Below are 23,740 nucleotides of genomic sequence, written 5' to 3' on the forward strand. Positions count from 1 at the left end.
TGTTTTCGGAAATGGATACCCGTGGACGGCATATAGGCCTTGAAGTTACTAAGAAACACTTTCACAAGTTACTATTTATTTAGCGCGAATAAGATTTAATCTTTTGACAGAATCCTTTGCTCTTCTAGACGGTATTGTTTGTTTTCCACTCTTTATTAAAAGCTGAAATTTACTTTGTTTTATTTTTCTATGAAAATCTTTGGTATGTTCGTTCTCAGGCCTTAAAGTGTTACTTAAAACAGTCACTCGTACAAATGAACTTGACTCTTTGTATTTCAAAACCCTATACACTGTAGGTTCAAAGTGGTAATTAGCAGCTGTTATTCCGAATCGTTAACGAGTCAGTTTCTGAATAGATTCCCCAGAGTGTCAATTAAACTGAATTAACATTCACTTGTATTTTAACCAACCACGCGATGAAAATATACTGCAAACGACATCAGCAAGGCCAAATTTTCAATAACATGTCTTAACAGAGAGTGTTTCGACAGTTGTTTTCAAGAGTTCGCATGAAAAGAACGATTTTATCGATCCGGTGCAAGAGAAGCAGATAAAAAAAATTATGTCTGGTAAAAGTTTATTTGGGCCTGATGTTCCACAAGTGGTGATCAAAAGCATTTTTAGTAAATATGATAAAGATGGTAGCGGTAGATTGGAAAAAAAGGAGGTTCTAGCGATGATGGGAGACTTGGGACTGGATGAAAAGCAAGCGGAGCTTTGTTTCATGATGCTTGACAAAGACGGAAACAATAACGTGTCCGAGAAAGAGTTGATGGACTGGCTTCGTGCAGGCGAAGGCTATAAGGTAGTCGACGATCCGAACCGTTACTCTTTCCTCCGAAGAGTTGCCGACGCTTTTAAAAGGTACGACAAAGATGGAAGCGGAGTGATTGACAAGAACGAGTTCCGCGCGCTACTGGCTGCTGGTGGGAAAGATTGGCGGAGCTGTGATGACTCAGTGATCGAAAAAGCACTGAGTGTTGTGGATAAAGATGGCAGTGGTACAGTCTCCTTCACAGAATTTTTGGATTGGATGGACAAGGTGAATTCAAAGGGAAAAAAATAAATCACTGGAACGTATTAACTATGAATTCTAAATTAAGCTAAGCCAACATTGAATTTTATCACTAGTAGTCGACAGATTAAGAATCTTAGCGGATAAAATAATATTTCGTTAGAAGGGAAATTTCTCTAATTAGAAATACAAACACTGGACAGGTGTAATTAACAAAATAAATGTAAAGCCAAAGAGAAAATGTTTGCATGCTTAGTGAACTCATTGTTTTTAAACTGAAGTTGGATTAATTTTAATCCACTGTTTTCTTTTGGTACCCAACTGAGACTAACAAAAGAAATGTTTGCTCCACAAATAAAAGCAGAACCGGCCTGATTCAAAGAAATTAGGACCAAAATTCTATCTTCGCTTAAGATGCGTTTTATTTGGAAACACGATTTTGGCAAACAAAAACATCAAAAAATTAGACTAGAGTCTCGAAAAATACCTTGCCCCTCCCGCGAACTAAAATTTAGCGGGTCGTTATTAATCTGTGGTAAAATTGAAATAACGTCGAAAGTATTATTCCTAAGCCTTTTTCCCTACCACGGAATCCGTTGCCTAGTACCTGTAGTTTTCTTTTTCCTTACGATTCACGTATTTTGAATGTTAGTTATTGACATGGGATTGTTATTAACGACCTCTAAATAAACATTGTCATTTTTGACGTGTTCGTTTACACGATCCTGATCGGCTCGTAGTTACTATTCACTCTATAAAAACACGCTTACATTATCTTTTTCTACTTGAAATTTTCAACCTACGCTAGATCACCACGCGATGGTTCCTTCTCTTTGACTGGAAAGACTGCTATCTATCGGCGCGTTATCGGCCATTTTCGTCATTTTTCATAGGTCGCATCCCGAAGCTAAGAGATTTCTATTATGAGCAAAAACTCGCGAACTTGAACCCTCGCTGAGAAGAAGAAAAACAAAATTATGTCTGGAAGAAGTTTAATAGGGCCTGATGTTCCACAAGTGGTGATCAAAAGCATTTTTAGTAAATATGATAAAGATGGTAGCGGTAGCCTGGAACAAACAGAGGTTCTAGCGATGATGGGAGATTTGGGACTGGATGAGAAGCAAGCGGAGCTTTGTTTCATGATGCTTGACAAAGACGGAAACAATAACGTAACTGAAAAAGAGTTGATGGACTGGCTTCGTGCAGGCGAAGGCTATAAGGTGGTCGACGACCCAAAGCGTTACGCTTTCGCCCGACGAGTTGCCGACGCGTTTAAAAAGTACGACAAAGATGGAAGTGGAGTGATCGAAAAAGAAGAGTTCCGCGCGCTACTGGCTTCTGGCGGGAAAGCTTGGCGGAGCTGTGATGACGCGATCATCGTAAAAACACTGGGTGTTGTGGATAAGGATGGCAATGGTACCGTATCCTTCACAGAATTTTTAGCTTGGATGGACAAAATGAATGCAAAAAGAAAGTAAAATATTGGAAACTTGATGCATGGATCGTTAACATTGGTGCAGGCACCAATCACACCCGGGAGAGATCGTCCTGGTTTCTTTGTAGAATGCCATTTTTGATTTACGGGATTCAAACTTGCATTGAAAGTTTCATTCACCGTAAAATTAAACTAGAACATCGTCATCAATGTAAATAATAATGTAAATCATGTTAACATGGTACGTGGCGTCGAAAGTACAAGTGTTTAACGTCATCCGAGTGTTTGAAAGATGCGCTGACGCACTACTGAGAAAAAGTTGAATATATATTGCAGCGATGAAGACAAGAAAAATAACTAAAAGAACCACATGAAATGATCGATTTATTTACAGTACGTTGTCTTTGATCCATTTGAAGATAGGGGTAACGAATTGAAACTTGTTCGGTTATCTAATATCAGCCTAGTCAAGAGTCCAGCGAAGAAAACCATAGGAAAACTAGGTTCACTCCGTCAGTGTAGAGAGGTGTCTGTCCGAGTATGACTTAGGAACGGCAGGGAAAAACTTTTTGTGCCCGTTTTAGGGAGCTGTTCTCAATCAGGAGTAAATAAATCGGCTCCTGAATCAATAATAGTTCCATTCATTTTTCCATCGAATTGTTGCAGGAATAGCTCTCCCTATACTTAAGGCAGGCACTTTCTGTCAATTTTTACCAAACGAATGATATTATTTCACAGGACAGTCCCAATTTGACCTTTTGTTGCACTAAAAAGGGATTAATTTAATCTATGCTTTGCTTTGGCACCTTGGAGAAAGAAAAAAGATTAATAGCCCATTTTCCATTGTTTCCAGTGTTTTTCTTTTGGCTTTACGCAACGGCTGCATTGTTTGATCGGCTATATGAAAGTACGTGATTGCTCGCTAAATGCGCATCGCCAGGGAATGATGTCCGGTCATGAAACGATTTTTACTAGAGCGCCATCAAGCACAGATACTTGGCGAACATTTAGACTGACGAAAATTAGTGATAACTTAACGTATTTGAGGAAAACTACCTGCTAAATGACGAATATTCAAATATAAGAAAAATTCAAAAAAAGGTTTACATCAGGAGCCGATAGCTCGTGGCTCGCGGCTCGTGGTTTATGTTTATAAGAGTCCGTATCAGTAAAGGTAAAATTAATTAAAGTAGAATTTTACGTAATCCAGGCAATGTACAGCGTACAACTCCACCTCTTCATGTCTGGATGTAAACGATTTCTACTGAGGTAAAGATTTTACACCAGTTGTAAAGCGCGTCATCTTACACCAGTTGCAAAGCGCGTCATCTCTTACTCTTTCTGGCGTTTAGCCTGTTCCAAGAGTTCAGATAGTTTGGAGCGGCGCGAAGTAAAAGGGGGCGCGAAAAAAAAGAAAAACGAAGGAGGGGAAAAGAGGAGAGATAGTCGCCACTCTCTTTTTGTCGTGAAATCGAAAGAAGTCTGATCTCCGGAAACAGAACGACACCAAAGGGGTAATGGCATACAGTAAAAACCCGAGAGTAAGAACCCGGTTTTTGAGAACCTGTTAGACTAAAAATTTGTCAGTTAGGTCTAATCTATACAAGAACCTGTTTCGTGTAATTAAAGTTTGAAAAACGGCTCTTGTTTTCTAAAGTCTATGAAAATTATGTACACTTGGGCAAACAAGATAAGTCAACATGCAGGAGCCTTTTTGGAGACTTGGTGCCTTATCACTCCAACTGCATGCAATGTAAGGGTATGCAGATTTTATAGATGAAGGAATGAGATGAATGCTACTAAATACTCTTAGCTGCAATGTATTGTTTTCTTCAGAAAACAACAACCTAATTATGAACCTAAATAGCTTAAATTTTACTCTAATTTCCATTTATGTAAGAATCTGTTGAGGCCAACTTGGGAAAAATGCAGCCGGTGTTCTTACATTCGATTTTTGGCTGTGAAATAAAGACAGAGGAACATGGATTTCACTCACGCCTCGTCTCCAGATGTTTTTCGTGACACGCTCGACGGGAGCAGGGATCGATGGGAAGGAAAAATAGAAGAAGTCGTACTTACCAAACCAACAGGGTGTAAATATGAATCTGCTGCATAACTCATGAAACTATGGAAATTGACGTGGTGGTAAAACAACACGCTACGAAGCATATTCTGGTCAGACTAAACGAGTTGAAAAAATTCCATCGCCTCAAAAGACATCCCATACTTTCTGAAGCTTCCAAAACGGAATGGCGCAAGCCATTTGAATTTCTGGTCTTCCCCTTACCCATCACACCCTGCGCGCGTTTAGGAAGAGGTTCAACAGAGATGATTGGCTGAGGACAAGTCATGATGTAACCATCAGTCTCACTAGCTGGTACGCAGAATAGACTTCCGCCCATTAAAGGATAGATACAGCGCTGTTACCATATATTGGACATGAGCTGTCAACAGCAGCCCATCAGCAAATGGTTTATTCAAGCAAAGCTTTTTACCCACCGCCGTCATTTAAGGCAATAAAGTGAATGTAAAGGCAAGCTCAGAGCCTCTGGATACTAACAGCGTACCCAAGTTATTTAATTAAAGAGGCCTCTGGAATACGAAACCAATGAATGCGATGGACAACGCACGTCAGCATGAAAGTTCTTACATTTGAACATCGAAAACATTTTATTTTTCTTTCATCATAATACTTTGGTACAGTTCATCAAAAAGAACACTTCTCACTTAAGTGATCAAAGTAATATCACGAATGCTTGATTACGCCTCACTGTGCTTAGAATGGCCTTACGACAGTTACGACTCGACCAATCAGAAATCAACCAAATATCGGAACTTGCTCGTTAGGCGGTTTTCCCGCCCTTGCAGCGGGCGACAACAAAGGTCTTCGTGTTGTGATTCGTTATTAAGGAGCAGCATAAGGGAAAGTTCATTTAATATGACAAGGGGGGGGGGGATGAAGATATTGAGGGGGGGCTCCGAAAATTTTTAGACACCCGAAGGGGGGGCTCTGAAAAAATTGTTGCGCTAGGAGGGGGGCTCCGAAAATTTGTATACTTCAAAACCAACACATGACATCATCATACAGATGGGATGGTTTTCAACTCAACAATTTAATGACCTGTGCAACTCAGCTATATCACGTGGTTTACAGATATAACAAATGTAGTCTCAGTAATTATTACACTCTTGTTCATCCCAGAAATGCTTTAGAAAATTGTATCACAACTGTATCTCAAGTTTATCATAGTATAAACCATTGAAGACAATAACGGTAAATATATTTAATACAGTCTAGCGATCTTTTTTCAGGGGAGCAAAGGAATTGAAGGAGGAGGGGGGGGGGGGGGGGGGGGGGCTCTGAAATTTTTTCGACTACCAAGGAGGGGGCTCCTAAAAAATTGAACCGCTAGCGAGGGGGGCTGCTAAAATTTCAAGCTTCGAGTTTCAATATCTTCATCCCCCCCCCCTTGTCATATTAAATGAACTTTCCCTAACAAGAATTTTCCAAAGTTTTTGCGTAAAAAAAAAACAGTAGAGTTACGATACTGAGAACGGGTTCAATCTACAACAGCTACACTCGCTTGTGAATGGCCCGATGATTAAGTAGACAAGACTCGAAGGTAACAGAAACCCTTCAGTAATGGATTTGAGCGATGTTTCCCATTTACCAAAGTCGATTAAAATGTCGGTTCGACTTCTCTCAAGTTTCATCCCATGGCCACCCCATTTTAACCTACCTACCTATTTTTTAACAAAGGCACTTTTTTAAACATATTTTCTTGGGAAATAGTGAAGTAAGGCCCGGTTCAGACACCGAACTTTACATGAGCCGAACCGAATTCGAATTAAGGCCGACCCAAATTATTTAGACCGCCTCGATTGACACAAACGCCGATCTTAATTCCAGCTGAACTAAACTCAAAAGGCAAAAAATGCTCATTTCGGTCAAACTGCTCGCAAAAAACATAATAATTTATGCATTAGGTTCGGCACATGAAAAAAATCGGCCTCTGAATCAATACCGGTCAAAAGTCGAAATTCCTCGACGGGCTAGGCTGGAAGTACGGCTGACCCGTTCCAAATTGAAACAGGCGTTCATCATTGATTCAAACGCCGACCTATTCATGTACTTAATGCAATGTACTAGGTTCGGCTCATGAAAAGTCCGGCTTCTGAACCGGGCCTAACTTAGCAAGACGGGGCCACTATCGGCATCATATCCATTCATAGGCGAAAAACCGGGGAGAGCATATTCCGTGTACTTGTGTCACGGTGCTTTCACCCATCAGTTTATTTTTAGAAAGATATTGGCGCTAATTCAGGACATCTTTTAAAAAAAACCCAATATATAACCAGTCAGCAAAACTTTAAGTCCTGAAAATGCTATTTTTTTTCCTTTTAATGTCGTTCAATTTTCTTTCGTCATATTTTATACTTCTAATGCACCCATAAACGGAGCAGAGCTTCCATTTTCGCCAGAAATATTACGAAGATGTATCTAAAAATAAACCGGTCTGTGATAACGCAGTGTTAAAGTTGCTCGCTCCGTACTATGGTCTCCTGCAAAAACCAACTTTTGCGACATTAAGCTTTTACTAACTTTCCTTTGTTTGGTTCTTTACTAAATTGAAAACGCTGATTAATTGATAACAGTGGCGGATGATCATTTTTATATCAAACATGCCGAGACCCGCCGGGCAAAAATTAGTATTTTCCACAATGCTCCCATTTGATATGGTCTGCATTAACGTCCCCTACCCCCTCCCCCCATCCCCCCCCGCCAAAAAAAAAAATACGTGGGGAAAGTAAAGAAAACCTGGAGGTCTCTGAATCCACCTTGAATAAGTAAATTGCAATGAATTAATCTTTGGAATATTATTAAATAGTACTCCTCTCGTTTCGCTAGTTTGAAACTTTGTATGAAAAATGTAGTCACATTCTTCTGTCAGACGTTTAGCCCGATTTTACAACGAAGATCCGACGACGACGACAACAACGATAAGGTCACAAAAAGCAATAGCTTTGAGCAGCAAAACAAAAACTTTACAGGTGCACCACAGTTCTTGGTACATTTCTTTCCGGTTACTGCAAGACTACGACGTGAAAGTGCCTAATAATTTTCATGACGTTTGTGGAGGACGTAAACAAGCGACGACGATATTTTCCTCCTCTTTCTAAACTTGGATATGGATCTTAAGGATTCGACTCCAGGGCAAGGTTGCATAAAGCCTTCTTAAGATAAGATAAAGAGGGCTCTTAACTTTTGTTCTGAAACAATAACCTACTGTTTTGAAATAATAGTTACGAGTTCTCTTAATCTTAAGATGTTTTATGCAACCCGACCCAGGAGAGTTCGCCTACATTTGACAGAGTAAGTGAGTTGGAATAATCTAAATGAAGATTGAGAGAAGCGAATTAACCGCCGACGCCGTCCTCAGATCAGATCCTAATGACCACGCGTCTGCGACGGCCGCACGAACAGTATACATGGCATTATACCTAACGGCAAACTTGTCCATCAAATGATGCGGATTTCAGTACATTCTTCGCATTAGTAATGCGGTATGAATCGAAGCGGCAAGTTTAACAATTTGTTACAAATCAAGAACATTCGCGCATGCGCTACACCACTACAGCGTTCTCGTTTCGTTCTCGATCCAGGCCCGGCACGGCACTGCCGTTTGAGTAGGCGGCTGAGGCGGAGTGGGATCCAACATCTGAGACAGATCTCATCTGACGTTTGACTTCAAAAACCTTTAGGAAAAGATAACAAATAGAGCATTTACACTTTTTCTCTCCTGAATTCGGCATTTCCCCTATGTTAGACCAAGAGACTTTACAAAAGCCATTATCCGAGACGTGAAAAAGCCCGTAGCCACAGTTATACCACAAAAGGGGTCACCTATTAAGAAGTCACTATGGTATTTGATTAATGCTGAAAATTGCGTTCTTTTGCCCCCCCCCCCCTCCCCCGCTCGGAATTTCCGTTACCCTCCGTTGGGGGTATGGATATTTTCTGGAACTACACAATATGGAAACACACCAAACATTAAATGCTTTGGCATTATTGGCAATTATATATTCTATTAACAAAGTGCAACAATTTATTCTATTTGCACAAGAAAAGTCCTTCCATGATTTTGATATCGGTTCCCAACTTGTTGGGATGGCCTCAACCGGCAGGAGACTGTGTAGATCTAAAGATCATAGGAACAAAATATTCTTACATGAATATCAATCGCAGATTCTAAACCTCGCGGTCCTAAATTGACAAGAAATTCCACATACCTCACTTATGGCTTGACGGAAGCAATAGAAATTGTAGTCTATCAAACCTAAAACAACAAAAGCAATTATGTTACTTAAACTGTCTCAATAATCACTGATATTTTTCTGTTAGTTCGGTTTCATTTAGTATGTACGCCCTTTGAATTTGTTGTCGCACTTAAGTCGTTAATTAGATTTGGTACAAAATAGCGCGCGGCATTTAAGCAAGGTCCTTTAAGGTGGATTTCCACTGTCACGTAATTTTTTCGTGCGCACGCACGTAAATTGCCGCACGAAACTAAAATTGAGGCACTGTACCACAGTGTCTCGCGTAAACGTAAAAGTTTAGCGAGGTTCATTTTTTAGGTTTACGCGCGACCTTTGATACATTGCCTCAATTCTATTTACCCACGAAAACGCACCTAAAATTTACGCGACAGTGGAAATCCACCGTAGGCGATTTTTAACTCAGTTTTCAGCGCAACCTCGTAATAGGCAATAAAATAGTAAAGCGATAGCGTCTCGCAAAACAGTTCCATAATGCAATTCGACACAAGACCGACCAACTCTCATTTATTTATTATTCATTTGTGATAAATAAATAACTTTTAAGTGAAACCCAAAATGAATGGCCAATACTTTCGTCGTGTTCTTTTTGTCAACAATTCCATCTTTTAGTCCCGATAAATGGCTGATTCAGCTCTTTATGCTAACTTATTAACACACATTAACCCCTCTTCTTCCTCGCTTCTTCAAAAACCAGACCTTCTCCACAAGGTTCTAAAAAATGAATGAATCAACTACAATAAACTGCACTAGAATATGTCGACCCACAGACCTTTCTTCTCAAAGTTGACATCCCGTAAAATGCAAACGAGCGCAAGAAACCTGTTAAAAAAGAAGAAAAAACCGACATGTTTTACTTAGTCGATTCCAACACTTGGACTTCTGCTCCACTGTTCTTGGTAAACTACATTAAACTATAAAGGGTTTGGTTTATAGTTTGTCTCACGAATTCACTAAGAGATAGATCGCGCGGTAGTCTTACTCTGAAGATGACTAGCGCGCACAGGTTGTCGAAACGTCAGTCACTGTCAACAACAGTCCTATTCGGGGCCGGGTTGTTGAAAGCTGGGTTAAGATAACCCAGGGTTAGTGCGAACTTTGAATTCAGATTTAAAAGCTTAAAAAGCAAAGTCAGTTTAATTCTTTTTGTCTACAATTTGATGATTGACAACTCTAAAAAGAATAGAGAAAATTGTCCGAGAAAATGTTTTTTATGAAAAAAAAAAACAAAAAAACAGAGAGAGACCCAGGTTAAAATTTAACCCCGGGTTAGCGCTAACCGGCCTTCGAACAACTGGGACTACACTCACCGGGACGATCATATTCAACCAACTTATGAAATGACTCTAGTTCAAACCTTTCATCAGTAATAACTTACTTATTAACTTCACGGAGGTACAGGATAGTGGAGTTATTAAGTTTGATGATTGATGAGGACTCCATATCATAAGCACTGCTGTCTCCTTCGTCTCTTAACCTGAAAATTAATACATTTGACACTTAATTTACACTGTTTAAGCTCATCTGGCCCAACTTAAATAATCCAAGACAAAGTATTGCTTTTTCTCAGGATTCAAAAACTTTCATTCATGATACAGCTGTAGGTGGGGTCAAAAGTGAAAACTTGGGCACAATGCTAAAACTACATGTAACTTGTTTTTGGCTAATTTGATTTCCACCATTTCATGTGTACCGTTATTGGGTGGCAACAATTAATTGAATTCAATGCTTAAAAAGTGAAATGAAAAAAATTGATGGAAAAATTACGTTTGGACAGTCTATCTGCCCCATTATGTACCTAATGCAACATGCCCTCGGATGTCTGTGGGGATAGTTAGGGGGGAGGGGGTGGGGATGAGTGGCAGTGATTTTGGAGGAAATGATTAACTACCGATTGAGGTCATTTCATCAACATTTATCTTATTGTGAGGGCTATCGTTTTCCAGTAATGTGTTACTCATTAATGGAAAGCTGAAGAGAAAAGAATACAAAAAATTACACCCACAGTCAACTTCTAAGCTTATAATTTCTCTACAACAAAAAAAACCTTTGCTCACCCATAAATACAGGAAATATCAATAACTACATCAATCATATCACAGCAGAGCTCATATGACTGCATATCAACTGGAGAGCTGAAATAAAAAGGAAAAAACTAATTTCAGAGAATTTCAAAATTATTCTATCCAGTAATCAAATTATGAAAAACTTGCCCTCTCCATGCCCCTTATTCTTAAGAGTTTGGTGCTAGTCAATGACCCTTAACCCCAACTAACTCAAAGGCCATTTCTACACTGTACTTTAGCATACAGCTGTACAATGTACCAGGGCTGACACTAAGGGCCAAGGGCCAAGGGCCAAGGGATGCGAGCTGCTCGCTGGGGGATTCCCCCAGCTACAAGTACTATGAGGATAACTCCCACCTGCTTTCATTACAAACAAACGAAAAATAACACCAAAAGAGCTTCCAGGCTGTTCAATTCTCTACCTACTTATGGCATAATAGGCAGTAACTTGAAAACTTAGTGACGGCCCCACAATGATGCTACATGTAGTGTGCCTTAGCTTTTTTAAAGTTTCGTAGAAAATAATGGGGGGCTCACTTGAAAATCTTATTATTTTTATTGATGCAGTGCATCTTAGATACAATAATAAATATTTCATGTACATACCTATCTGTGGCCACATAGATTTTACTGACAACATCAAATAGAAAGGCCTTCTCAATACCAGAATTCTGAAGAAAGAAATAGTCTTTGGGTTACCAACTCATTTCCTTACTTAATTACTGTACCATTGAAAAAATAGATACATAAATATCATATAAATTTATTAGAACTGCAGGATGTCTTGAATAATCAATTTGTGGGCCCCCAATGTAAACTACTGGGCTAACCAGTAATTGTGAAAGCCATTAAAAGTCTTATTATTTACTTATTATATTTTATCAAAATTAATGATGTAACTTTTGCTGTAGTTGCCAATAGACTGAAAGCCTGAAAAAAAAATTAGGCTTGAATATGTGATTCCTTCGCACCCCCGACCACTGCAATAATGGTGCAACAGTGCACTATAAACCAATAATTTTGAACTAAAAAAGTACTGGGAGCTGGTCATTTAGTCAGTTCATAATAAAAACAACTCTCTTCCTTTATTTACTTGTCCATCTATACAGCTGGACAATGTTAATTAACAATTTCTATTCTTGGCTTTGACAAAAAACAATTCAAAGAAATAACAGCAAAAATCAATAATATTGTGACGAATACTTACAGTTATAAGAATATTTAATAAGTTCTCCAGGGTTGGAAGCTGGGGTACTAGTTTCTGCACCACTTTACTAAAGGCCTTTAAAAAATAATCATAATAATGAGGTTTACTCATCTTTCATTCAGGCCACTGAATGAATGAGAACAAAATTCCAGAAAATTTCCACTGTTCGTTTCTGATGAGAACCCATTTAATTATTGATTACTATATTTTTTGAAAACATCATTTAGTACTGACATCCAAGAAGATTTTAAAATTCCAAGGCATTCAAGAAATCACAGAGGAGTAGTATTCATGAACTTTCGGTAGCCATGCACCTGTCAGTAATGTGTCACTGTCAGTAATGTGCCCCTGTCTATAGCTTGCACTACTATTGTTTCAGCATCAGAGTTCATTGTTGGTTTTGTTTGTTTCATTGTTTTCTAAGCCAATACTAGGATTTGTTACAAGACATGCGAGCCACCTTTGAATTTTGAGTAGATATCCACCCTAAAGTGTGCAATTCAGGAGACCCTCATTAAAAATCTCAATCTTGTTTATATGATTGACCATGCAGGATTCACATGTTCTCTGCATGTTTTTACATTTGTACAAAACTGAAAAAAAATCAGTTTTAGAAACTTACCTCAAATATAGAATGATCATATATACTTGTCAAGTAGAAGCTGAAACAAAAAAGAAAGAGGAATAAAAAATTAAACTAATTTACTACATTTTAATACTCCTTCTGGAATTTCCATTCAAGTAACACTCTGGTAGCAAAAAGTCATGGAGTATGAGACTCGCTACAGCCAACCCACTCACTAACTACCTGTGGACAGCCATTACAAAACTGACCTCAGGTGGAGACCTTCAAGTCCAGCATCTGTTAAATCATCCGTTGCTCTTTGGTGAATATCACGTTGTGTTTCTGTGAAACAAAACATTCAGCAGTGTCACGCATATACAAATAATTATTATATACATGTGTGCATCAATGTACTACATGTAAGAAGTACTGTGGAAAAACCTCTAAAAACTGTTTCTTTAAATTTTGAGCTAACCTAGAAATCTTTGAATCCTGGATTTTGAGTCTGAAAGTCTCTTCTTAAGTGTGACTTTCTGTGTCAAAGAATATAACTTTTCATCACAAAGTCTTGATTTTTAAAACAAGGATCCTTGTATCTTGGAGAGTCTCAGATGTTTTTAATGACAGCCCAGTACAGTCAGGATCAGTCCGTTTGTTTTTAACCCTTTTAAACTTAAGATCCACAAACAAATTCTCGAGAGTTATCTTCATACATTTCTTTTAAGAATAGTTGAGAGAATTTTTTTTAAGATCAATGTGTTCTATACAGTAGGTTTTTTTTCTCTTAAGAAAGGGATCTTTAACTTGCTGCAAAGAATCCATAAACTACAATAATAAATATATTTGACTCCCCAAATGCAGCCAGTTTGCAACTACATGTATAAGTGCCAAATTGAACCCACCAATTTTATGATCATCTGACAGACCATCCACTTTGTGGATGAAAACTTCAAACTTTATGTTTGGGTTGACCTGAAAAAAATGAAGTTGACATATTAAAGAGGAGAAAGACAAGCATTTCACGTAATACATAAAAAACGACACTCAGTGTTTCATCCCATGTCCAGACACTGAGAAGTGGGCTGAAATATGAGGCGCAGCCGTGTTGTTTGAGACCAACTTTGAGGTGTCTGGATATAGATGAAACACTTCTCAAGTGGAGTTTTTGATATAGCTTCCCAAATGAATAATGATTCTTGCAGAAAATCAAAGATAAATTTCGCAAAATTTTATGATAATTAGTAACCTATATCCAAACCACCGTCACGGTTGTGATTTTATTTGTTTTCTCTTTATGAATTATTAATGAGTTTGAGAACTGATATTCAGACACCAAGGAGTAAGAGAATGACCATATTTACTGGAAAAATAATTTTATGGTAGTCGAACGCTGGTAACTTGAACCCTTGACAACTCGAACTCCTGGTAACTCAAACTATTTTTCTCTTTCCCTTGAAGGTTTGAATTACCAGGAGTTGACTGTATGAACCATATTTTACATGATTGTATGGTACAGTGTATTTAAGTTCTGGTTCAAAAATTTGATTTCAGGTTAAATTTTTTTAACTTAGGTCCATTCTCAATTTCCTTTGTTTCCTAGTCCTAATTCGTGAATAATTAGGGCTACAGACTGTAGGAGACAAAGGAAATTGAAAATCAACCTACGTTAAAAAAAATTAACCTGAAATCAAATTTGACACGTACATGAAACATATAATTATATGGAATTTATATTATCATAAAATTATGCAACTCAATTTTCAAGCCTACTTTGTATGCTCTTGTAACAGTCATGTGAAGTTTTCCTAAGGCTTCCATGTAATCATCCTGAGGGGAAAAAAACAGAAAAGAATAAAATTATTCTTATGAGGAACTTGGAACAATATTCAACGCTGTAAATACAATAATTAACATTATTCTTTTGGTACATGTACATTGCTCCCTCCTATTTCACATTAAACTAGATTCATTTTCTTTTTTTAATGCTGGTTGACAAATGCTGTTGCTCCTTTAGCTGTCTCTTAAAATAACAAAAGAGATCGGTTTCCCACTAATTCTGAAAAAGGGGAACAGTTTTACCTGAGCATCTATGACAAAGACAAGAGCTCCACAGTGACCAAACAGCACTTCAGAATCAAATGCTGGGTCAAAGAAATCTATCTGTCCAGGAAAGTCCCATATCTGCAACAACAATAACAATATTGCAAAACCATTATAATAATTGATTATTCATAAGAACCACTTTTAACACATGCTGGGATCCAAAAAACTCACCAAAAAATATCCAAAACTTTTGATGCAGTTTTATGCTTGCCAAGAAACTGTACAGGGTTTTCAAAAGTGTCTGATGCCCCTGGAGGCAATTACCTGGCTGGGTGGCTTAGCAGTAATTTTCATAAAATCTTATTCCAAAGTGTAAATTGATAAAGATGGGGAACAACATTATTGTGTAATTCATGTATATAAAGTACAGTTTGAATTTCTGGATGGGCAGAGGTTTCAAACCATTAACCATCCAAAGAGGTAGGATGGAATACTTTATGGAGCAGAACATACATGTAATGATCTCTTATAAAATTAAGTTTAGTTCATAGAAGTGATTTCATGAATCTGCCAAATTTTCCATTTCCTTCCAATAATTTCTATAGAAAAAGGAGAATCTGAGCAATCAAACTTATCAGACAAAGCTGTATTAGATACAATAAAAGGAAAGATAAAATTGTGCTTACTTGAAACTGTACAAATGAGCTATTTGAAATATCTAGTGAATAAGTTAAGGATACTTAAACATATGGTGATTGCATTTGCATGCACAGAGCATTCCAGCTTATTACACTTCGTTAATTAAAATATTGTACAATTAATTAATAAAATGTAAATTTTATTATCCACATTTGCAAGCAAAACTCCAGACAACGTGAGCTTGTACACACACATAAAAAACCTTACATTACAACCCTCAAAGTTAAAATTTTTGTTCAGTGGCCATTTGGCGATCAGCTCTTTGGGTTTAGTCGCCAGGGGAAATTTTTAGGCGCCAAATTATAGTAATAAATTAATATATCAAAATTGTCCTTAACAAAAGCAGTTAGCAAGTTTAACTAAAAATGTAGCACTGTCTATAAATTACTCGTTTATTGTGCAAGGCATTAGTTACTGATAGTCTGAGAATAAGGTTTGCAGATTCATCTCCTTGAATCAATACTGAAACAGAATTGTAAAGACAATTACCATTTCCAGTTGTCTTTAGGGCCTTCAATCCTTCTGTATAATCCCCAGTTGGTATATGAGAGCAGAACTTAACTCATCCTCTGTTAATGTGTTCAAAATTTCCCAGTCGCAACTTGATAGGCGACCTATTTTTTTTCTGATAATTATTTGTTTCGCATATCTTTTGCGACTTTTGTTGATGATGAACTTGTTTCCCCAACTAACAAATATTTTTGGAGATTTAAAAGGGCATTTTTAATATCGCTAGACATTGCGAAAGCCTGACAAAGGCAGGAGAGTATAGGAAGATCGACAAGTTTTCTAAATCAAATCATTGCTTTATAGAGATAACATTGCGCACATGAAAATATTCCGCAACGAGTTGTACTGGGAAAAAATGTTTTTCCCAATCAATTGAAAGGAACCCAAACAAAAATGCCGCTTACGAAATAATAAATTTTCTTTTTCCTTTATCATCGCTACAGGTGTTAAAAAAAAACATTTTTTGCAACAACCATAAGTTGTCAGTTTTGCGGTGTTTAGTTTCGCTTACAATCATCGCTTTTGCTTACAAAACCGCGATTCAACTCGCAGCACGGTTCACATGTTACGGTTATCACATAATGTTCTGTGTTGAATTTGCACCAATTTAGCTCTCCCTCTTCATGTTATTAGATTGTTTCAGTATTGATTCAAAAATATTTATAATATGTAGTCCAGTTAAAAAACCACCGAACTTGGCTAGACAAGCATTCCTAAGATATCGAAGAAATCGTCACTGTTGACAAGCAAGGCGCTTCGATTGCGTGCCATTTGTCACGTGTCAAAAGTTAAAATGTCACGTGCAAGGCAACAGACTGAAGGCGATTAGGCGAACGAATGCAAGTCAAGTTTCATGGATGTTCATTTTCAAAACGCTTAGCTCTGGGACTTTTTTAAGTTTTCAATTTATTATATAGCATGTTTTTCAACGGAAAAGTAAAAAAGTAATGTAATTCAAATCAGCTAGAATAAATGTTCTTCATATTTCAGTAGAAGTGATTACCATTTCTGTTTCTTTATGCCACAACACGAACCTATTCTTCACGGTCGCCAGCTTGGCAACTATTCTCCAAATCAAGTCGCCAGTTCCAAAATTTTAGGCGCTATGGCGACTAAAATGGTCACAACTTGGAGGGTTGCATTATAGTATTTAAGATTTAACACTGATCAGAAGAACCTAGTGTCTAAAAGGAATTGATAGCGTACATGCAGTATTGCATGTAAATAATAAATTATAACTCTTTTTTGTTAAAGGATACCATCTTTTACTATTTTGTTGGTACTCTCCAAGAAAAGAGTTTCATTTGGAGACATCTTGTGAAATACAACCTTCTGAATAGAAGATTTGCCACTCCTAAAAATTGGATATACATGAAGTTAGTATTAAACAGATGTACAGCATTGATTTTCACTACCCTTGTCACTTAATTTTTGACAAACTTTGTAACTCTTTTATCTAGTTTTCCACACCTTTTAGACAACTTTGAGCCTTTACAGCTACATGTACTTCATTATTGGACAAGTTAATTACTTAATTACGTGTAACTCCATGCAGTCATCATTGTAACATGATACAAGGTTGTACACTGTACTATTATAAAAATTATAATTCGTATGAATGATAGAACAGGCAAACCTTCTGAGACCCAGCAATAAAATGCGTGGTTTGCTGTCACTGTGTGCGATATCATCCTGATCTTCTGGTCCATATCTGAGAGGGTAAGATCACAAGTAATTGACAAGTAATGCAGGTGCCAGTTGTTCAAAGAGTGCATAACTTAAGGCTATCCATCCAACGGATAAATCTATAGATACCCACTGGATAGTGCAACTGATTTCGGTTAAGCCTGGTTCTCAAATGCTGCTGGGCTACCTACAACATTTGTTCTTATTTGTCCAAGAAGTAGCTCAGGTGGTGTTGGCGGCTTCATCGCAGTTACATCAGTGGCATACGAGAACCACTGTCTTATCAGCTGGATAGTGATTTATTTGGTGGAAGCAAAATCCAATGTTTGAACAACCGGGGCCAGATGTCTGTGGCAAACCCATTTCATTTACAAAATTTTTAAAATCTATATACCAAGAACTTAACTAACAGCTAATTCTTCATTTGTGACTAATGTGGAGTCAAAGCTGTAATCAGAAGGTGAAGCAGAAGAAACATTGAACTTATTACAAGCCTCCTTCCAACACACTCTACAGTTTAAAACAAAATTCTTTATACTTCCCCTACAGAAAGGATTGGGAAGGAGAGGGTCTCAAGAACCAAAATGCAAAATAACAACAATAATAATAATAATAATAATAATAATAATAATAATAAGCTACATGTATATTCATTCTGCGCTATGAATCAGCCTACAGCTGGTGTTAAGTCATGTGCAGCATAAAAAATCTAAAAAAGAAAATCTAAATAATAATATAACTATTGTCGCGCAATATTGTTGCGTTGCAAGTTGAAAAGCGTTGTTGCCCGTATTACCACCCTCGCTCTCAACTTGTCACGCAACAAATGTTGATGTTGCAAGTTGTGGCAACATGTTGTGCAAAGTAGACCTGAGTTCTACTTTTTGCAACAAACTTTCAATTTTATCATTTGCATCACAACTTGCTACACTTCACAACACTTGTGATTGCTCAATTTTCCCGCACCAAAAATGCGGGAAAGATGGTGAGTAAGCGCGCGCTTGAGCTCGGGCATATCCGATTTGGGCAGGAAGTAAACATGGCCGAGGTTGTGGAGGTTGAGAATGCTGAGACCCAAGAGTGTGAATTTATTAGTGAAAAAATTTCAGAGGCCCAAAGAAAATATTTGTGCAAAGAACTTCAAAAGCACCCATGTCTGTGGGAAACTTGTGGACCAGAGTATAAAAACAAGCCACGGAGGTCAAGAGCTCTGGATAAGTTATGTCAAAACTTTAACATTTCACCAAACTGTCTTAAAAAACAGCTACATAGCCTTAGAACGGCATTGACAAGCGAAGTAAAAAAAAGAAACCACAGAAGGTCAACAAGCCATTTTGTTTGCTAACACAAGAACACACTGTCAACCAACCACAGCGCATGATTCTCTTAAAGAGCCGCAACTTGCAACATCAAAATTTGCTGCGTGACAAGTTGAGAGTGAAGATGGTAATACGGGCAACAGCCCTTTTCAACTTGCGCGACAAGTTGTGCGAAAATGTTGCCCGTATTATTTGACCTTTACACTTACAAGCAACATTTAAAAAAAGAGTCATAAAACTGAGAATTGGTGACTGTGTCCATCTTCGTCACATAAAAACTTAAAAATTGCTGATTAAAAGAATTACAGTTAGATATGCCCCTTGTGAGTGTTGGAAGCCTTTTTTAGTCTTTTGCAGCAAGTACTGAAAGGTACTTTGGCCCATGGTTGTCCTGGCTCTTAGTACATGTAGATGTAGTAAATTGTCGTCCCTGAGCTCCCTTGTGTGTACGTTGGATCGGCGAGGTAAATGTGAGATTGGCTGCCCTGCCCACTGAAAACTGTGTACAATTTTAGAAATAAGTTGAAACCTGAGAAAACATCTGCCGTTTCTTAATGTTAATAAACTAAGCTCATCATTTGATGTTTGTCGCCTTTCATAACCAGTCTCCTCTACTAACTTTGCTCCGATAATCTAGTCTATGTCACTAATGAGAAATGGAGTCATAAGTGGAATTCTCTTGTGCTTCTGATTCCAACTTTGACCTTCCAACTTAGTCCCTGGTGAAAACCAGCTTTAACACTTGTGACAAACTTTCAAGATATAGCTTGGTGAACCTTTGCACAGAAATTGAAAGCAGGTTTACTTTCAGTCCTCTAATAAATATTTACTCGATAGCTTCTGCTCTGAAAAATCTGACGTACATGTATGTGGAAGTTCAGAGAATTTGACGTTTGAAACACAAACAAGCCAACTTTTTTAATTTCCCGCGAACACAAGCCTTACTTTTGTTGGTACGAATATTAATTCAGTTTTACTTGGTAATTTGACCATCTCTGATCCCGATCGGCGAACAGAAACTTACTGACATTACAATTTCTACCAAAAGAGCTTATTTTATTTATAGTATGTAGCACAACTCATGTGTGAATTCAGATACTTTTCGCATGGGGCTGTTTTGTTCTTCCTCAATTTATAACTGAACATGGGATGCAGGTAAGAATTGCACAAGCTTCTGGTCACGCGCCCATGCATGTGCATTTCAGCTAACGGATCTTTAATTAGAATTTTAGTTTCATTAAGGAAATGATTATCTTCTGTTTATTCGTTAAGTTAACTACTTTATCCAAAAATAATGAAGCCTCTTAGTGAAAATAAAATTAATATCGAGCAAGCTTCGATATTAATTCAAGCTCACGTTGTCAGAGTTTGACAACACCGATCTTGTCTTTGAAGTAGTTTTCAGACTCGACCTTATAATCGCGAGGCCATTAATGGTCAAACAACCAATCTGAAAAAGAATTCTACTTCTATCATTGTATAGTAGGTTATAAGTTAAAATACTACAAAGGAACAGAGAGCGATCTAACCCAAAATCTTTAGGAAATGATCCTACAACACTGTAGCTTCCAAAGTTTTCCTCGTCTTCGTAAGACTATTTCACACATGCAAGAACAAATTTAAGGAACCAAATTAATATTTTTCTTTAAAAAGTCATCAATGAAAGAAGTTAGAGCCCAAAAACAGGAGAACTGTACCGTCATCTTGGAAAGACGTTCCTGAAACTCGACTTCCACGATGCAAACGTATTTTTGAGTTAGTGAAATAGGTCATGTGATAGTCAGTCACGTTCAGGCAACTTCCGGCCACGGAAATCTTCCGAAGTTTGTAGTGTTAACTTCGTGGGCCCTTCGGATATTCCGACGTAGGCAAGAGTGAGCTGAAGTCGAAAAACACGACACAAAAAGAAAAATTAATGGTATTAGAAAGATGATTTTTTCAGTCAGTGGCAAAGGCGGTCTAGAAGAAAAAAAATTCTGTTCCATGTATTTACCAGGCTCAAATTCGCAGTTACATTTCGACTGCTGTACCTTCACAGTTTCACAAGGAACCTACGATCATACCCTCACATCACAAACAAAATAAAAAAAAAAGATAAATAAATAAAAACGCCTGATCGCCCACACAGCCACAAATGTGTTTCGGTTCTCAGCAGCCATTTGTGGGAAGGACCGTAGGCTGTGAAGCAGAATACCTCCATAGCAAACAACAAAAAAATGACTTCACTATTAGTTAGTTGACACCTTTCACATCGACAAAATCCTTGCACTTTTAGTGATAACGAACATATTTATTCTTTCTTATATTTCTTAGTCTTTTTCACCCTGAAATTGTAAAAATAACAAATAAATAAATAAATAATATTGATGCACAGGTAGCTTGGGCACAGGTAGCTTGGACTCTATTGGATATTAACATGGGCTGCCTGTGATTCCCGCGGCTGCGCCCTGGGGATGAGGTAGTAATGGCGGAATATTTTGATCACACGTTGCGCGAATTAGGGGAACTTCTGCCTATAAACATAGCTAGAAGTTCAAGAACACCAAGAATAAAACTCAACGTAGGACATCTACAATGTGAAGATTATCTGCAGAACTAAAGAATAACCTTGTAAATTGTAAATATCTTATTATCCACTCCCCACAGGGCTTTTCAGGGATAATTTACAACACTGGTTGGGGGACTTTGCCAGACTGCTTAAGGTGCAGTTTACAAGTACTGAAGGAATGAGTGATGATGCCCCCATACACCCAGATATATCCAAATAAAGATCGAGGTAAGCATGCTCTAGCTTGTTTTTCAACTACTGCAACTAGGAGTTATTTTGGACGAACAGTAAAAACAGTTATTGGATCCACCTCTTGCATGACACGAAAAATTTATATGCAGATATCTGAGAGCCACCTTGGCTAAACACCTTCCTCTTCATGAGATCATACTCAGCCTTATGTACCAGTCAATTCCAAAACCCAAAACCTACACTGGACAGAGCAAAACTCAGGTCAAATGCCCTGGGTATGCTGGAGGGAGGGGGGGGGGGGGGGGGGGGGGGGTGGGATGGGCGGTTTTGGAATTGACTGGTACATTATCCAATAATTAATTATTGGTTAACTTAGCTCTTGTACCTGTAATTGGTAGTCTTATAATACTAATCTTAAAGCTCTTTTTTGTAAACGCTTCAGTTTTACAACTGTCAGATGCCTTACAAAAATACCATACCAAGGGGCAATTAAAGTAAGGTGTGGCCACATAATTGCTGATTTATATTGAAGTAATTTGGTGCTGACTGGAATAAAATTCTTTTAAGCCTTCTCAGTATTCCTACCATCCTACTTACTTTCTTACAAACATCATGTTTGTGATCTCTAAAGTTATTTATGGTCATGATTTACACCTAAGATTTTAGTGGATTTTGTCTGTTCCACATTTTCACCACAAATTCCCAGATCAACTCTCCTTTCTTCCTTTGGATTTCCCACAACCATAGAAACTGTCACTTTCAACAGATTTTTGTGGTACTACTTTGTAATCATCTCACCATCTGTTACCGGAATCTTTTCCATGCTTTTGGTTTTTTTCCTTTACTGGCCACCACTGTTCATTGCTGCATTTGCCTTTGACATTACATTAGGTATATCATTCTGATAAATATTCCACAGAAACGGTTCAAAGGTGGACCCCTAAGGACATCCTCTCTTTACCATCACCCTGTCACTGGTTACTGTGCCCATCCCTGAGCAGATTGTTTTCAGAGAAATTGAACCTTCCTATATGTTGTGCCACAACATATAGGAAGGTTCAATTTCAGTGGGTTTCTTTGGAAATATTGCTGGACAATTTATTATTTATTCAATACTGTATTAATTAAAGAAAGCAGACAAAGGCGTAATTCAAGGGATTCCAAGTTCATGCTATAAACTACACTCTTGTGGTCTCTAGGTGAAATACAGTCGAAACCTTATGTCTATATTTAATAAAGAAAAAAAATAATTCCTATTCAATTTCAATGCACTGCTTATGCAATTTACAAAATGCCAAGTACAGACAGCTGAAAACATCTTGCCAATATTGAGGAGGCAGAAAGATCTGCAATCTGGGGCAGTCCAGTGTTGGGTCAGGAGCCAAACAAACAAAATTTTATTTCAAGGATTTAAATTAAGTATAAAAGTACACTGACCTGTAGGTAGCAACCTCTAATGTGGACGGAACTCATCTAAAACATTTTAATTTAAGTTCCCCTAAGACTCACCAACAGATAAGCAGTTTTTAGGACAGCTCCAGATTAACTATTGTAAACAGGCTTCCAAATCATAGAAAAAACTACTTGAGACATGCCTGATGTGTTTTATTTTTAACATTTGGTCGTTGGGTGCCCTTAAAATTACTCATCTATGTAGCAGAATGAATGTTGTGGAGTCAACTGTGCTGTGCACAGTTGCTCATAGCCTGGAACAAGGCTCTGCAGTGGGGAAAAGGCAAAAAACAGGCTGAAACAGAAGAAAAACTAGGCAAGCGAAGCGAGCCCAGGCTAAGTCACCCAGTTGATGTCAACCCGGAACTCAGACATTACGTCAAACAAATGATTGAAAGTTCTGAAATTTTCAATAGTGAATTCCTCACTTTTGTCTTACCTTTATTTTTATGACAAAACTAAGACAAACATTTAAGTCACACGTTGGGGTTCAAAACATGTCGATCACCAGAATAAATGGGTGCATTCCTTTGAGATGATCCGGATCAGGATAAGTGATCCGAGATCACTCGGATCATGGTAGATCAAAATAATGAGCCGATGAATCCACTCTGAACAAGGATTCATTGGATCATTGATCTACCATGATCCAAGTGATCTCGGATTG

At 37.8% G+C, this 23,740-nt stretch overlaps 3 protein-coding genes across 4 annotated transcripts; 2 read left to right on the top strand and 1 right to left on the bottom strand.

Moving 5' to 3' along the window:
• Positions 1-505: 505 nt before the first annotated feature.
• LOC140946988 (neo-calmodulin-like) lies at positions 506-1,090 on the top strand. Its single transcript, XM_073396070.1, has one exon. The coding sequence runs from the start codon at positions 563-565 to the stop codon at positions 1,064-1,066; it is 504 nt and encodes a 167-aa protein (XP_073252171.1). The 5' UTR covers positions 506-562; the 3' UTR covers positions 1,067-1,090.
• A 674-nt stretch (positions 1,091-1,764) lies between these two features.
• Positions 1,765-4,216, top strand: LOC140946434 (uncharacterized). The gene has a single exon (XM_073395558.1). The coding sequence runs from the start codon at positions 1,993-1,995 to the stop codon at positions 2,491-2,493; it is 501 nt and encodes a 166-aa protein (XP_073251659.1). The 5' UTR covers positions 1,765-1,992; the 3' UTR covers positions 2,494-4,216.
• Positions 4,217-7,313: 3,097 nt separating this feature from the next.
• On the bottom strand, positions 7,314-20,652 carry LOC140946024 (ras-related GTP-binding protein C-like). 2 transcript variants are annotated; one of them, XM_073395091.1, is made up of 17 exons: positions 20,579-20,652; positions 20,411-20,475; positions 17,513-17,587; positions 17,136-17,230; positions 15,354-15,385; positions 14,704-14,805; positions 14,395-14,451; positions 13,527-13,596; positions 12,894-12,966; positions 12,682-12,721; positions 12,060-12,134; positions 11,459-11,523; positions 10,844-10,921; positions 10,165-10,263; positions 9,559-9,608; positions 8,742-8,788; positions 7,314-8,207 (listed from the first exon to the last, which is right to left on the bottom strand). In XM_073395091.1, the coding sequence occupies exons 1-17, from the start codon at positions 20,582-20,584 to the stop codon at positions 8,076-8,078; spliced, it is 1,161 nt and encodes a 386-aa protein (XP_073251192.1). In that variant the 5' UTR covers positions 20,585-20,652; the 3' UTR covers positions 7,314-8,075. The 2 variants fall into 2 exon arrangements, with proteins under 2 accessions (XP_073251192.1, XP_073251193.1); XM_073395092.1 differs by lacking the exon at positions 10,165-10,263.
• Between the last annotated feature and the right edge of the window lie 3,088 nt (positions 20,653-23,740).

This window comes from Porites lutea, chromosome 8 (genome assembly GCF_958299795.1).
Source record: "Porites lutea chromosome 8, jaPorLute2.1, whole genome shotgun sequence".
NCBI lineage: Eukaryota > Metazoa > Cnidaria > Anthozoa > Scleractinia > Poritidae > Porites > Porites lutea.

What these genes read in the sequence shown, in the direction of transcription:
- LOC140946988 (XM_073396070.1), top strand. Translation starts at nt 563, where the DNA reads ATGTCTGGTAAAAGTTTATTTGGGCCTGATGTTCCACAAGTGGTGATC.
- LOC140946434 (XM_073395558.1), top strand. Translation starts at nt 1,993, where the DNA reads ATGTCTGGAAGAAGTTTAATAGGGCCTGATGTTCCACAAGTGGTGATC.
- LOC140946024 (XM_073395091.1), bottom strand. An exon ending in GTCAGATGATCATAAAATTG is followed by an intron (nt 12,967 to 13,526) that starts GTGGGTTCAATT and finishes TTTGTTTCACAG; the next exon opens with AAACACAACGTGATATTCAC. An exon ending in TATTAAATATTCTTATAACT is followed by an intron (nt 11,524 to 12,059) that starts GTAAGTATTCGT and finishes TTCTTTCTTCAG; the next exon opens with AATTCTGGTATTGAGAAGGC.